The 16376-nt window shown below is 42.6% G+C and overlaps 1 protein-coding gene across 6 annotated transcripts in view; it reads right to left on the reverse strand.

The window, feature by feature from the left end:
- The window catches only part of LOC147895656 (actin protein 2/3 complex subunit-like protein), a 30542-nt gene extending 16701 nt beyond the window's left edge, over positions 1-13841 (reverse strand). For 4 of the 6 annotated variants that reach the window (XM_087383149.1, XM_087383150.1, XM_087383144.1 and 1 more), the window contains exons 1-9: positions 13525-13841; positions 13246-13438; positions 13095-13154; positions 12903-13005; positions 12687-12806; positions 12471-12547; positions 12257-12368; positions 12055-12130; positions 8-196 (exon numbers count right to left, since the gene is read on the reverse strand). In XM_087383149.1, coding sequence (XP_087239275.1) covers positions 8-196; positions 12055-12130; positions 12257-12368; positions 12471-12547; positions 12687-12806; positions 12903-13005; positions 13095-13154; positions 13246-13438; positions 13525-13625 — 1031 coding nt within the window. In that variant the 5' untranslated portion in view covers positions 13626-13841. The remainder of the gene's footprint in view (positions 1-7; positions 197-12054; positions 12131-12256; positions 12369-12470; positions 12548-12686; positions 12807-12902; positions 13006-13094; positions 13155-13245; positions 13439-13524) is intronic. The other 2 variants (XM_087383147.1, XM_087383145.1) reach the window with 2 other exon arrangements.
- Positions 13842-16376: the final 2535 nt, after the last annotated feature.

Here is a 16376-nt window from a genome sequence, read left to right on the forward strand (position 1 = left end):
ATATTACCGTGTCATGCAAATTGCTATTCTCTCACAGGATGCCTTCCATTCTTCTTCTGAAAAGTAGTTAAGGATAGACTCCAAACATTCTTGTATCAGGATGCCAAAGCACAAAAGCTGGCGATCCAATGAAAGCGTGGCTATCAGCACCAGCAGGTTTTCAGCATCTGCTTTTGAAAATTCTGGATGTAGATATCTTCAAAGAGACGAGCCAAGAAAAAAGCTTTATTATTAACCACAAATCTGCTTGTATTTGCAACAACATCCAGTAGGCCTCAAAGGCTCAGAAGAAAATTCTTGTATAGACTGCAAATCTGATTCCGTACGCAAAAACTGTGTACCACTGCACTAGAACACCCAACAAAACAAAATTCCTATACGATCAACATTACTTTTGCATTAGAATATTCAATAAGGAAAACAATTAACATATAATATATTAGTATAGCTCAGGCTGTAACTGAACTTACTGCACAAAGGTAGACAATTACTCACCCTTAGGATCCCAATGAAGGTTGAATTGAATTTTGCATAGACTCAAAAATTGCTGGTCCACAACATGTTGATACATGGTAAGGTGGTTTGCCAAGCTTGTTAGAGTTTGTCATTTGGTTTTTCTACCTCAGTGACCACAAACTATTACATGTGCTACAAATACTAAAGGTGGAACTGACACAAAGGCTTTGGGGAGCTGCATATCACTGCATCCAAAAAGGGATAAAGGGATCACATACTCAACGCCTCATTAGTAATGAAGTATGGTATAACTTTCTTCATATCCTTGTGCTTTTAGCCAAAACCAAATCTTACGATGGGGAATTAGCTTATATTTTTATTTAACGTAGATTTAATGTCAGAAATTCTCAAAGCTCCGAGGTTGAGGGGAGGGTACACATTGAGCAAGGAAGGGATCATGTAAGGCGATGGCATTGTGAGCTATCGTGAAGTAGGAGAGAACATTTGATGGAGATGGATGTTGAGTTTATAATGGACAAAGCCATGTAATTCAACTCTTCTTAAAGCAAAAACAGGCTCTTCAATTCTAATGTACATTTGATCATGTCCTTTGACAAGGCTAGAGAGGTAATGGCGGAGCTTCGTGGAAGACTTCTCTCCACTCCTCCCTTTTGAAAGAGTTCTTCCACCCTTCTACCTGCTTATTTTCAAGGCAGCTGATTTGAGGTGTCTTTATCTCAAATTTGATCATCAAGAGGCCCCCATTGGTTAGGATCCTTGCTTGTCCTTAGGGTTCTTTTTTTTTTTTCAAAGAAAGGAACCTTCTATTAATGCTTGAAAGCTTTCATAACCGAAGCGCTCATGCCGTTTGGACTTTCCGTTGTCTTCTTGAACCAACATTGCACTGAGACGGTACAATCCGTTCTCTTCAACGCCTTGAGCCACCATCTGTCCATTTGCTTTGGATGTCACGGTGACCTTGCCATCTTGAAAGAGAACTGCCATGTTGTTTTTGTCCATCTGACTTACAGACAGTAAATTCTTGCAAAGGTTGGGTACATAAAGTACTCCAGAGATATCCTTCTCCTCACCCGCCGTTGTAATGAAAGGAATGCTACCGATGCCCTTCACAGGACACGTCCGCCTATCCCCGACAGAAACTTTGGAAACCGGGTGTGTACTTTTCATGGTTTTGAACCAAGTTCTTCTGTTGGACATGTGCTTGGAAGCACCGCTGTCAACATACCAACCCTCTTTACCTTCACTGACTGCATATGCTGAACAATGTTCACTCATTAAAAACTGTCCAGTCGTCACATTGGCAGAATCATTCTTAGGCTCTTCTTTGTTCTTGGCTTCCCTCTTCCGCTTCTGATCTGCTTTCTTCTTTCGGCATTCTTTGGCGGAGTGGCCAAGCTTTTCACAGTAATAGCACTTCATTTTCTTCTTACGGTCAGCGTCCTCTGACTTCTTGGAATCCTTTGGCTTGCCTTTTCCAGGCTTGTCTTTGGCCACCAATGCCTTCTCGTCGGTTTGCGTAGAGAGTTTCTCTCGAGCCTCCAAGCTCCTCAAAGGTGATTGGCTTAGTCCGTTGACCCGCAGTGACCGTAGTCACAAAACTTTTGAAAGTCCATGGCAACTTGTGGAGTGTGAGCAACGCCAATTGACTCGTGTCCACCTTCTGACCAACTGCTGCGAGCTAGTCCCGCACGACTTTCACCTTTGTCAAATGATCAGGCACACTATCACCCTCATTCATATCAAGATTATAGAGATGATGCTGAAGAGTAATGATACAGGCTGTATTATCGGTTTCATACAGCTCCTTCAGTATGGCCCTCGCCTCTGAAGACGTCTCTGCCAACTGGATATGAGGAATCACATCATCTGCTGTCGTGCCAATAAGCATTGCTAAGGCTTGAGCATCCCTCTCCTCCCATGCACAGAGTTCATCCGCATCTGCTTCAACTAGAACTTCACCTCTTTTGTCCACAATGTCCTCCGGCTTCTCCTCGGTCCCAATCACTATCTTCCACAGCTTCCGTGCCAACAGATGGCTTCGGATCTTGACTTTCCAAATTGGATAGTTCGTGCCATCAAGCTTTCTAGCTTCACCAAAATTGGGTATAAATGAAGAAGGAAGATGACTGGAGAAGGAGGAAGGACGAGCAGTGGGTGTAGAGGCTTCTGAACGTTGATCCATCTCGGTGAATAGCAAACTGAAAAACTGAAACAAAAAAGATGTACTGACCTCCCGTGCTGGCCTGAGCTGAAAACAGAATCGCCTTACTGCCAAGGGACTCCTTCCTTCAGAGTGTGCTTTGATGAAGAAGAGTTGAGAGCCTATGGCTATGATACCATGTTGGAGAATAGGAGGGAATGAATCACTCAAACCTCCACCCAAGATCTCTCCCACTCTTCCAACACACTCAACTCAGATAACTAATCACAAATGCAATAAACACTCACTCAGAGATAACTTAAACGGAGAGAGAAAGAGTATATTCATCCACCGGATGGTGGGCAGAAACTGGCTCCAAGGGAGCAATACAAAACTCAGCCAAGCGCTGAGGAAAACTGATGGAACTCTCTCTGTCAAACTGAACCAGCTCTGAGTGCACAGCACAGCCTAGGAAGGAGGCTTTCTGTCCTGCACTGGATGCTGGAAATACTGAAGGAGTGGGCCTTTTATAGGCACTGCCCAGGCCCTTAGGGTTGACCGACAAGCAGGGTCGGTACCCTGTCTGGTGGCCGACCAGATGTCTGGTTGGCCCTGGTCGGTGGCCCTGGTTGGGCCGACTGGGCCTGCCACAGGCCCCTATAAAAGGGTGCCCTGTGCAGCCAGTCCATGTGGCTGTAGACGCCTCCAAGGGAGGCACAGGGCCCCCTATATCTCTACTGTTGCAGGCAGCAACCAGCCTATGTCCTGGTTGCCTGGGTTTCTCTCTTTCCCAGCCCTCCTACCTCTCATTGCCCCTTGTCCCCTCAAATCGGGGGCTCACAAGTGGGCACAGTGAGTCTCTAACAAGTCTTGTGCTACTGTTACAAGATCCATCCACAGTATTATCCTTGCATGCAGGACGTGCTGAAAGAAAAAGAGCTGATTTTTCAAAATCAGAAAAGAAAGGGTTTCAGCCTCAGAAGCCGAGGGGTACTCAGTTTTCAACGTCGTTGAACAAAATGACCATCAAGAATAGATTGTGCTGGATCAGTTAAATGGAGCTTCAGTTTTCAGCAAGATAGACTTAAAGAGTGGCTATCAACAAGTGAGGATACGGCCTCAAGATGTGCACAAGACAGCATTCCGCACTACTTTTGGGTTGTATGAATATCTGGTGATGCCTTTTGGATTGACAAATGCCCCATCGACTTTCAATAGGATGATGGATCGTATCTTCTTCGATGACATAATTGTGTTTTCTAAGTCCGAAGAATAGCACAAGGAACATCTTGCTATAGTGTTTCAAGAGCTGAGAAATCATCAGCTCTATGCAAACAGCAAGAAAAGTGAACTCTTCCTGGAAGAAATCCATTACTTGGGGCATATAATATCCAAAGATGGGATACGGATGGATCCGGCAAAGATCCGTGCCATTCACAAATGGCCAGAGCTGAAAACTATCCATGAAGTTCGAAGTTTCTAGGCCTATGTTCTTACTACACAAGATTTATCGGGCATTTTGCGGATATAGCCGCTCCGCTTCACGATCTTACCAAGAAAAATGCAGCTTTCAGATGGGGGATTCCTCAAAAGATAGCCTTCACCACACTCAAAGAGAAGCTGACTACAGAGCCAATCTTAATCGTTCCAGATTTGTATCAGCCATTTAATGTGGATTGTGATGCTTGTGGAGAATGTGTTAGGGCTGCATTGCATCAGAATGGTCATGTAGTGGCCTATGAGAGCAGGAGACTCCGAGATGGAGAGAGATATCTGGGAATCTATGAGAAAGAGTTATTGCCTGTAATCCATGCCATCCATACATGGAAGCATTATCTTTTGGGTGCAGATTTTACAGTTAAAACAGACCACCAAAGTCTGAGATACTTTCTAACTCAGACAAAGCTTTCCGAGAAGCATATGAAATGGGCAAACATGCTGTCAATGTATCATTTTCAGATTGGCCATACTCCAGGAAATCGAAACAAAGTGGCAGATGCCTTGTCCCGAAGACCCAGGTCAACAATGTAACTATTGCTTATCATCAAGACCTGGAAGGCATGAGGGCGCAGTATGCTAATGATGCAAATTTTTGTGAGATTTTACAGCAAAGGCAAGAGGGGCAGTCCACCAGTCACTATTCCCTGAAAGATGGGTATCTAATGAAAGATGACTGCCTATGCATCACCCAGAAGATGAGAAAAAAGATTTTAGAGGAATGCCATGCACCTCCCTATGCTGAACAGTAAAATTCAAGAATTATACGGCATTAGATGCCAAGTGGATGGATGAAGACATGTTGTCCGATCATCCACAGCTTTTGGATGTTTACAAGGAAGCTTTTCAGTTGAGGTCAACTGAATAGAGGCCGAGGGGATGTCACCTTCATGTAAATATCCGAAGTCAAAGTACAGTTGACCATTTATTTGATCATGATTAAAGAGTTTTCATATGTGTTAATTATGGTCAAAGAGTTCTTTTAATGGTAAGAGAATTGACTACAGTGACTTCAGTCAAAGATACTTAACTTTGGTCAAGTAAACCTGACTTCGGTCAAGGAGACTTGGTTATTACCAAGAGGGTTAACTACGGTTAACCAGAGAACAACAGAGCTGACTACGGTCAAAGAGTGTTGACTTCGATCAACGAGACTTGGTTTATTGCCAAGAGGGTTAACTACGGTTAACCAAGATGTGCCAACTTCTGGAGAGTTGTGCCAACTTCGGTTGGAGAGACTTGACTATAATTAAGGTGCCTCGACCCTTGGCCAAAGCCTCTTAATTATAATCAAGAGTGTTGACTCCGGTCAACCAAAGAATAAATATATACTTTTATATTTGTTATGTGTGCACATGTGTTAAATGGGGACGCCCACCGTAACTAGAATTAGTCCACAGTGTATTGTTTGCATGCAAAGCGCTAACAATTAATGGGTGCCATGGTGGTGCGCTTTTAATTAATTATTACAGGTACTAAGAAGAGTTATTTTCCTAAGCGCTACGGGAGCCTAACAAGAGTCTAGGAGGTGGTTCGCGTGACCAAGTGCTTCGAAGACTCCACAGTTGCCCTTAGTGGCATGTAATTAGGAAAGTAAAGTAGAAATTGACAAGTGGCTTGTTGCCAAGAAGGGAAGCCTGAGAGCTCATGTAATGAATTATTCACGTTTGAATTTTGTATGTACAGCTTCTACGCTGAACTCATGTACTTAGTTTTCTCTCAAGTAATAAAAACCTTCGGGGGGGTCCAGCCCGACGATTGTCCTGGGCCCTAGTGTATCTGTTGAGAGAGGGAGAGAGGGAGAGCAAATGAAAATGCTTTGTCTGTCCTTTAGGGGTAAGATTACACGAGCCTGCAGAGCCAGTAACAAAGGATCCACCGGAAGTGGATCAGCTAAAGGAAGTCCTTCAGCCATAGCAAATTGTGTGCCATACTGTACGCAAAGGCCCCCCAAGGAAAGGAATTTTACAAGCACCTTGTAAAATTCAAGAACTATTTGGCATTGGATGCCAAGTGGATGGATGAAGACATGTTGTCTGATCATCCACAGCTTTTGGATATTTACAAGGAAGCTCTTCAGTTGAGGTCAACCGAATAGAAGCCAAGGGGATGTCACCAAGTTGTAAATACTCCAAAGTCAAAGTTCCAATTGACCATTTATTTGATCATAATTAAAGAGTCTCTAATTTTTTTAACTATGTTCAAAAAGTTATCTTTTATTGGTCAAACTATTGACTTCGGTCAAAGATACTTAACTCTAGTTAAGTAATCCTAACCTCGATTAAGAAGACTTGGCTTAGGCTAAGATGGTTAACTAGGGTTAACCAAAGAACCACAATGTTGACTTCGGTTAAAGAGTGTTGACTTTGGTCAACAAGACTTGGCCAAGATGTGGCAACTTCGGTTGGAGAGACTTGGCCAAAATTAAGGCACTTCGACTATCGGTCAAGCCCCTTAATTATGATCAAGAGAGTTGACCTTGGTCGACCAGAGAAATTGTTTTATGTTATGTGCACATGTTTTGCTTGGTGGGGACTCCCACAGTGACTAGGATTAGACCACTAATTATTATTTGCATGCAAAGCGCTGACTATTAATGGGTGCCATGTTGTGCGCCATCAAACAACAAAACTGACGACTCCTTAAGCAACAGGGAGCAAAGATCATCAAAATCCAATTGGTTTGTTGTAACTTGGCACTCGAGGAACCGTATCATATGATGGTGGAAGCTTGGTGAGAATAAGAGCTGCCAACTGAAGAGATGTCAAAGCAGCTCCAATTGACAAAAGCTGGTTGTGGATGACCTTAGCCTTCATCACATCGTACTGTGACTGGGGAAGTCAAGACTATAGAGCTGCCCCTTAAGAGTAACAACTCTCATCGCTGAGTCCCTTGCATAAAGATCTTCCAGTTTGGACCAGACCTCATTGTTAGAAAATGAAATCCCAGCAGAGGGTACCCCATAGCGGAAGACTTATATACTAGGCCAGGAATTACACGTGGAAGTGTTTCACTATGGAATCAAGCTTTATAACCATGTGTGTACTTCACAACCATTCATGTTGTGTGCATACTAGCAAATAGACTATGCTCAAAGACAATATAGAAGCAACTCATATATATTTCCATCTGTCCACAAACTGGACAAGATACAATACCAAAAGGTTCTCCTACTATATGCCTGGCACCTCTAGATCTCTGAGCCCGCATGCTCCCACTGAGCTTATGTAGACTCTCCGTCCGAAGGATCTCTTCCACCTTAATGTCCAGAAAACCAGCCTAGGTGGGCAACACCTTGAGCTAAGTCTGCAGCCCTTGTAGGTCTCCTTCACTTCCTATGTATATAGACCCAAGGATGGTCCTGCTGCTCCTTCCTACTGTTAAATTGCTGCTCCAAGTGACGATGAAATGAGGCCTAGGGGCCTCCCTTTAATAGGGCAGAAGCCCTCCCTAAAATGGCCGACTTTTGTCTGCCCCAAAGCTGACCCAAACAGGTTCCGAACTGACGCACACGTTGCAGCCTTTAAATAACCATCTAGGGGCTCATTTGCAGGGCTTTTGCTGGCCCTGCCTGGCCACGTGGCTGGCTGCCACTGGTCCAAGCGGTCCTGCCCACAATCCTGCCTTATTTCCATGCTCCTAGGGTCCCAAAACATTTGCTCACCTGTGCATTTCTGTCCTCTCCATGTGTGGACAGCATCTGGAACCAGACCTGCCCTCCATTGTCAACACCATGAGTTCTAGTCCATGCCCAAAGCAGGCTGCCTGGAGTGTTGCTCCATGATCATATTTAGCCTCATCTTCATGACTTAACCTTATATTCCACAACAGTTCCACCTCCCAAGACGTGATCCTGAATATGTCCATCACATCCATGGGCTGTAGCTTATCATTTGCTTGGATGCCAGGTCCTGTATGCTTCTTGCCCAGAGAGACATGAAAGATATCATGTAGCTTATTTGTATGTGGCAGCTTCACACACTGTTATTTAGATCTGCTTATTTGAATTTTGTGTGTAGAAGTCTTGAGCATAGAGAATCCAACTCCATTGCATCATAGTTGCCTGCCATAGCATACATATTAAATTGCAGAAATAAAATCCTAGCAGTAGCAAAAGATGATTCTTGTATGTTGTGAGCTATGTTGCCAAACTTATAACCTGCCAGCGAACATCTTAATTGCAGAAATAAATACAAGCAGTCGCAAAAGATGATTCTTGTATGTTGTGAGCTCTGTCAGAGAAATAAATGCTGCTTGCTGTAGCAGAGTCTTTCAGCAGAAGACACTCAAGAAATCCTCACACTCTCTCCGATCAACAATCGACACAAGAATACAATCTGGAAATTACAGCAGAAGTAGAGAGGCAAAACAGCTTGCATGCAATAATGTTTGATAAGCATCACAAAGCTGAACAACAAACTGTCAAAGTTGTGTGCATCTCATAGTGAGTGAGGGCTTCTATGTGGGTGTGCCTGCCCTATTAAAGATAGGTTTGACTAAGTGTTTATGCCTATTTATGGCTGTTTGGCAGGACACTATGGCCCAGTTTGTAGGGGGCTTGACCCTGCCGACCAGCAGGTCGGGTCAACCAACCCAGCCGGTTGATTGACACGGGGGTTGGCCATGTGGCAGCCCCTGGGACAGCTACTGTCAGGCCTATAAATGGCCATGCGTTCTATCATTGTGCAGCATCTTCAGCACTCAACTCTCAAATGGTATCAAATTTCAGGCAGGTTGGCAAGGGCCAAGAGAGGGCAACAACCAGACGCACGTGTGCTGAAGGCATTGCAACGTACTTCTGAGGACAATCCATTGGGCAGCAGTCTTCCTAGCAGGCACCAGTGTTCACGTTCTGGTTTGGCAAGGTTTTTGGACCTGTTTTGAGGTAGGTGGAGCTGCTTACAGTGCCTAGTTCAAGGCGAGGTGCTGTCTGTAGTGCACGCAGGTCCACAAAAGGATTGTCAGCAGAGGTCAGCTGTTTGCTTGGTCTTCTGGCGCAGATCTGTGCCCATCCCCACCCTTATTGCATCGCACATCGATGAAACCATCGCCTATGTCTTGACCAAGATCATCTAGATCTGTGGGGGCCGTTTTTTTTGTCAGGATCAGAAGCAGAGGTGTCAAGGAAGGAATAGTTCAAGGCAGATCGAGTTTCTATGGCTCCCCTGTGCACAAGTAAGAAGGACAAGTTGGACAGATCTAATTATGCTCATTGGAGGCTCACTCAAGGTTTGGTTCATTCACGAGGGGCTTTGGGAGCTCGTTCTCACAGGACAAGGAGGACGAGTTTCTTGAGGAGCTAGCAGACTGGGAGGATCGTAACTCAAAGGCACACTCAGTATTAGTACGCACCATCACACCAGAGGTTTCTCAGGCAGTGCAGACCCTCGACATTGAATATGAGTGTTGGAATACGACTGGTCACCTCCCCACTCGTGAGCCCCCATGTAAGGAGTGCATGGGGGGGTTGGACCGTAGGTTGATAGGTTTAGGCATGGGGCTGCCACATGGGCAGCACATGGGCTGTCATGTGGGCATCGGAGAAAAAGAACAGGCACCTGGCAGAGGAGATCCACCAACAGCCTCCTCCAATCAGCCTCATGGATAGCAGCAGAGAATTCAGCTTCAGGAAGGCAGTAATGTGGTGCATTTCAGAATTGTTCTATTTTTTGTCAGCAACCACAAAGTGCTGAGCCGTATAGGCTGTTGTGTACTACCTCTTTAAACCACACGTTTTACAAAAGTCGATTAATAACCAGGATTTATACTCTCCTGCCACTTTTTGCACCCAAGTTTTTCTATAGAGATCTCGTCTCACAAGATCCAACTAGATCTGTTCTAAGACATCTCTTGCTTGTCTTGTATGCCTAGCATTTTGGAAATAGATCCATGTGTTACTTTCCAAAGCAGTAAGCTTGGCATACATTTTTTACTTTATTAATAACATCATAAACCATCCACATGATACGCGTTACTTATGTGGCTCTTTTACTCCTCTGCGAGGCACAAGGGAATGTCATCTATTCAAGTAACTTTTGGATTGTCCAGTCGGATATCCATAATGACTAAACCAATCCTTTCTGAGAGTCATATGGCACAAGGCACCTGAATCAACAAACTAGCGACCCAAATTTGGAAATCATTACATAAATGGAATGTTTCATATGCATATGTAGAAGTGGAAGTCTCTGCCTCAGCCATCAAAGGTTTCATTCCCAACAAATGGAGTCCACTTCAATAACGTTACGGATGAGAAAATAAAAAGCACTTTGACATGTTGGCAATCTCTCTCTCTCTTAGGATAAGCGCCAGCAATCTAGCAAGGATCAAGAAGAGACAAAAGAGGACTCAACTGGAGTGATAATCTTTGTGGATCTGACAATGGCGGTATGACAATCCAAAAGTTGGTCTCCACTCAATGATGCTCACAAAGATCCTCAACATAGTATTAGACAAGGAGACAGATCCATATGCCTTAATCAACCCATATTTTGAGATTCTTATCAAAACAAAAAAGACCCAGAAAAACCTACAGGACCTAGGATCCAAATCTCCAAAGGAAGCAGTCACGACTTATTAAAAGAAGGATAAGAACAATGTGCCTGAGATATCTACCCACCACAGTAGTAAAACAAAGATAAAGAGAGCGAAATATTGTTAAGAGATGCGATCAAAGACAAGGGCTGCAAAATAAATAGAAACTACAAACGAGTTTCACATAATGTTAGATGATAAGCCACCTCCCTCACCATCCAACCGCAGGCCTGAAGACTCGATATTAAGCACTATCTAAGCATCAGCAAGCATAGCATGCCGAAGGACACACAAGATAGATAAATCCCAATTCGCTAGGTTCCCAAGCCAACACATGCCTGAGAGATACAAATGAAGAGAGCAATTAAAAAAGGGTAGCACCAGCCTTTCCTCCTCCGATGCTGGGTTAGAATGCCAAAGAAATTGTAGATGCCCTCAATGATGCTCAAGGATTGAGCATCTAGCATCCCTAAACAATGTCACGAAGCCCGATTAGAACACGAGACATGCTCGAGGATAGGCAACTCCAAAATAAGTTTGGGATCCAATAGCTCTGAAACCCCCACAAACAAAAATGAGGAAAGTATTTCCTCTATAAGCGTCCTCATTCAAACCAAATCTGTTGGAACTTCACTAGGATATGAAGAAATACCACAAGCAAGCGAGCTAGCTAACCAACAAGACCAAATCACAACTTCTCTGTTGAACATAGCAAAGAATTAACTTGAAGGAAGAGTCGCACAAGGTCTACTTGTGGATCTCAAAGCAATAAATGCAAGAGTAGAGTAGGAATGCTCAAAGGCATCCAACTTATGCACATAGACCAAGGAGGGCATAAAAAATCCAAGACAGCAATAGATCAGTTTGACGCACCAAATTGAAAATCTCAAGAGTCAATTTGGTTAAGCTAAGGAGGAAGTGCAAAAGCTCGAATGTCAAGTAAACACAAAGAACATCTCATCGAAACCTCACAATCACTCACTTGTTCAATCATCTTGTCAAACAGTGGGAACAACTGCACCCCTGCTTCTCTAAAGGGTCACAAACATGGGCACGGTAGAACACTCCCCAAAATTGAACGATTGTCCTCTCAATCAAGACCAAAAAAGATGACAAGGAGATTAACCTAACTGGACCATGGTAATCTTAACAGTTCCACCAGAAATTCATTACACCATCAGGTAATGGCACATCCCACACTATCCTACTCTGGGGGCTGGCTGTTTCCAAACTGCATCGCTGGCAGTCTGGCATGCCAGGCATGCAAAACAGCACAGCAGAAAAATTTGCGCACACATCAGCAGCAGTGGTGCCAAAGATACCCGTAGTTCACTCAAGTACCTACAAGTTCCATACCCTTCAATTTTAGAAAGAAGACGTCAGCTGGAACAAGTGAGACAACTTACTTGGCTTTGAAAGTAACGCTCAAAAACCTCAATAAGGATTCAAGGTTGTGAGGTGGTCCTTCATCTTCAGAAATTTCTGCAGAGAGTTTCGCTTATTCAGTGAAAACTGCCGTCAAAAGCTTTGTAATCTCGACCTAAATGGCATTAAAATCTACCAAATAAAAGTAAGGAACCATAAGGTAAACGGCACAGAAGAAAGTACCATAACTGACTTCTGTTCTCTGACCACTAGACGTTATCATAGATCCAACGTATCCATAGTCTTTGAAAATGGTCAAGATGGTTTCATAAGATGGCATCCAATAGCTCTGGGTCTGCAGACTCGGCATATATAAGTAGAGAAAAAGGTAGTGCATGCAAAAAAATGAACATGTGATCTCATACACTAGCAAAGCCAAGCCAAGGACGATACATGCCTTAGAGTTTGCATGCAAGTAGTGGCACAAAAAGTTGCGCGCAGACATCTCTAGGTTCTTGTCGGGAGAATATACCACTGCTAGGACACAACACACATATTACTGATGTGAGAAATTCCCAACTTTTTTACCCTCTGGGCTAGCTCGAAAACTCAATGTATTTTTTTCCCCATCGTTGTTTAGTTATTGGAAACCATGCAAATGTTGAAATCCCACTTGTGTGAAAGATCCAACGCAAAGTGGCCTCGTCGAGCTTGCAGATGCTATCTCCTAACAAGAGAAACCATCCGCTGGCCAAAAGCTCCGACATCACGGTCTCTGTGCTCTCTTCTGCAACTGTAAAGCAAGCGATAATACTTTGGCATTGAAGCTGAAATTATTAAACGACGCAGAGGGACAAACACAGTTACTTAGTTTAGAAGAGGTACACACCGTGTTCTCCAGGGAATGATCTGATGGTTCGTTCTCGCGCAGCGCAGAGAGTTTGCAAAGCAGGGCCTTCCAGCTTAGGTTGAACAGCACCGCGAACACGCCTCTGTAAAGCGGTTTTCGAGATGTTTACATGATACATGCCAGACCAAGCAATTCATATGACGGATTGAAAACGATAAATATAGGAATAACCTGGGCATCAAAAAGTTTCTGCCCCCATTTCTGAATCTTGTCGATTGGTTCTTTGTCTACCTGTGTGGAGACATTTAGAGAGATGAAAAGAAGCGACAACTGGATCAACAACTCAAACCACCTTCCTCGGTTGCTATACCAGTTTATATACCTCCTTTTTACATGATTCTACGAGCTGTTCGAATGTCCGCTCTCTGTCAGTTTTGTCCAAGTCTTCGTTCTCTGAGCTATCGGAATCGGTCAAAGCAAGCCTTGCTCTCTTAATTTCTCGGTCTAGATTCTTGTTCCGTTCTTTGTAATGATCTTTAAGAAGATCATCGATATTCAATGCTCTGGCTCGCCTGCTTCAGGTGAAGGAGAAGCATCATCTCTGCGCTTCCCTCTCCTTGTGAAAAGCATTCAAAAAACGAACGATTGGTTGAGCAATCACCTGTTGAGGGGCTTGGAAACGGGTTCGACAAATCGAGGAGGACTGTCTTTGAGCCAGGAATCGTCCTCGAGCATGGCGTCGATCTCGCTACGTGCTGCCATGGGATTGCGAAGGCCTTAGAAAACGCTAAAACAAGTTCCCTCCAAAAGCAACAGGGACAAAACAAACTCGTGAAAGGGGCATGGCGAATCTTTGCAGCAAGAGGAGAAAAACTGCAAGATTGGGAGCAAAATCTGTGCAAGCAACAAGAGAAATTCTAGAGGATGAAGCTGCAAATGTTGAGCTTTTAATTACAGGCTCCCTGTCTTGCATTTAGAAGTTTTCCTGTCTTGTTAGTCTCATTTTGAACGTTAATTACTACTAATTTAGAATTAACATAATATAGTGGGATTGTTAAAGTTAATCTTTCAATTTACTAATTGATTATGTTAAGCTCAATCACATAACCTTGCAGGTGTGAGCTCAACATACCTACACTTAGGTTATGTTAGTGAGCTTACCATTAAGTCTTCTCTTTTTTAAGTTAAATATAACTTTGACAAGGGAATTGCATCCCACTATTTATGCACTAATTTGTCTTCACTACAACTTTCGGGGTTTTTATCACACAAAATGGTTTGTTTTAGCAATCCAAAGTCCTTTCTTTAAAGTTAAAGGCTGCAATGAATTCTACTTTTCAAGACAATATCAACGCATACCCATGTTGTATAGTTTTGACTTTAAATTTCTTACCAAGAATGTAGCATTCATATTGCCCACCCCTTATGAGGTTCAGTTTTCAATGCATATATTATTTACTATCAGTTTGACGTATCAAGAGCTTGGGCAAAGTTAGTGTGGCTTCTCCATGCCAGTCTTGTCTAATTTCTTTTATCTCTGGTTCTCTATTATGCATGAGATCTCGAGGAGCGGCTACCTAGAATTGGAAAACAGAGCTATGAATAGTGCTAAAGATAGTTATTCTTTAATCTACGACAGGGATGCCATAATAGCCTAGTTTTTGCTAGCTTTTGAGGGTTCAATCGTCTTGTCAAAAATGTATACCTTTGTAAATATTGCTCACATGATATAAGTACAAATATTTTTTTTGCCTAAAAGATATGATAGCGTTTATAAGGTTTTTGTCCCCATAAATACTTTAGGTTTTTATTTATCCAAAATGGATAAACCATGCTACTATCACATCAACACTACTCTTTGCAAGGGAGAGATCAAGAGATGGCATGCGTGAGGTGAAAAGGCTTGTATGCATGAGGTGTCTTGACAGCTATCATGAGTTTATAGAGGAGTGAAGAGGAGGAGATATGACTAATGTGGTCCACAGACGCCCAAATAGCACATGTATTATGAAACTTGCAAGATTGAACTCGATAATATCTTAGTCCATTATAAGAACAACATATGTGTTGCACCATAACTTGATGTTGATTGAGATTTTGTATTTAGTTGATGACCAAAGTATACTTATGGTGTCTAGAAGGCCCTTTGATTGAGCAAAGTACTTTATATCTTCACTCAAGGTTATCAAAGCTCAATAATATTGTTGACTTTTGGATTAAGAGGTTATAGAGCAGTTGACAAATACAAGCCCTATGTGTCAAATGGTGGGGATTGAAATACTTATAATGTAGACATTTATGCAAAAAATTACAATTGTCAGAGTTAGGGACTTTTATGATGAAACTTGCTAACATAAGGTACAAAAGAGGTTTTTTTATGGGTGTAATTGTGGATGTATATTATATGTTTATAGAAATCTAGAGGTTATAAAAATATGCCTTCACATCCATCAAAACAAGTTTACTGGGAAGCATTGTAGTTTGAAGAATAGTATATCTTTTGAGCTGATAATCAAAATTCAAAAGAAATAGTAGCCGATATTCACTATAAGTTGGCAGCATTGACCACATCAATAGGAGGGCTCTGAATTATAATCCTATATTCAACAACCATGAAAGAGTCATTTGGCCAGCATCCAAAAATTCACCTTTGAACAAGTTAGCATTTCTCTACAACCATATATCCCAAAGGATATTACTCCTGAGCACCACCAAATCTTTTTGCATCTTGTGTGGCATAAGGGTGGTATATCATGTAATAACAAATAAGCATAGCTAAAATGAATTGGACTGTTTTTTCCTTTGCCTAGTGCCCACAATTTGAATGACTATTTACAATTCAAAAAAAGGCAAGGAATATCTTCTAGACATCTATGGCATGTGACATCTCCATTTTCCATGACTCAAGCCCTACTTCTAGTCTACACAGCCTTGTGGATAATTGACCAAATAAGACTAGAGTGTTTCTCTAGTATCTTCTCGTCCCAACAAAGACTAGAGTATTTCTCTAGTATCTTCTCGACCCAAACTCTTTCAAACATATACTCTGTACCTTGCCTATGCCGTCTCTTATTAAGATGTTGAAAAAGCTATGAGGATCTTGACTCAAAGACTAGAATGGGGGAAATGATTCTCTGTGATGACCATCCAAACTCTTTCAACAATTAAGAATGTTGCTTGTTAGCACTTAGCCCTTGTTTTGTATTCCACTGATAAGTTTTGCAGTTTGTATGTGGAGAGAGCAATGTAAGTGTTAGTTAATAATGGCAAGTGCAGTGCCACATGTAGTGTGTTGCCATTTATCGCCCGTGCTGCCTTGCCTATGTATGTCATTAGTAGTACTTTGGGGAGGTCAACCATAGTTGTTTCTCTATGTGAGTAAAAGTATCGCAATGCCTCTGCGATGGTGACTAAGGTAAATGTTTTGCCAGCTCTTGCATTTCTAGATACAAACAAGTGGAATGGTTTTCCTGGTTGGGTTCTTTTTTTCAATAGAATGTCTTCTAGTAAAAT

This window comes from Dipteris shenzhenensis, chromosome 12 (assembly GCF_047967505.1).
Source record: "Dipteris shenzhenensis isolate YYH24624 ecotype China chromosome 12, Dip_SZ_1.0, whole genome shotgun sequence".
Classification (NCBI taxonomy): domain Eukaryota; kingdom Viridiplantae; phylum Streptophyta; class Polypodiopsida; order Gleicheniales; family Dipteridaceae; genus Dipteris; species Dipteris shenzhenensis.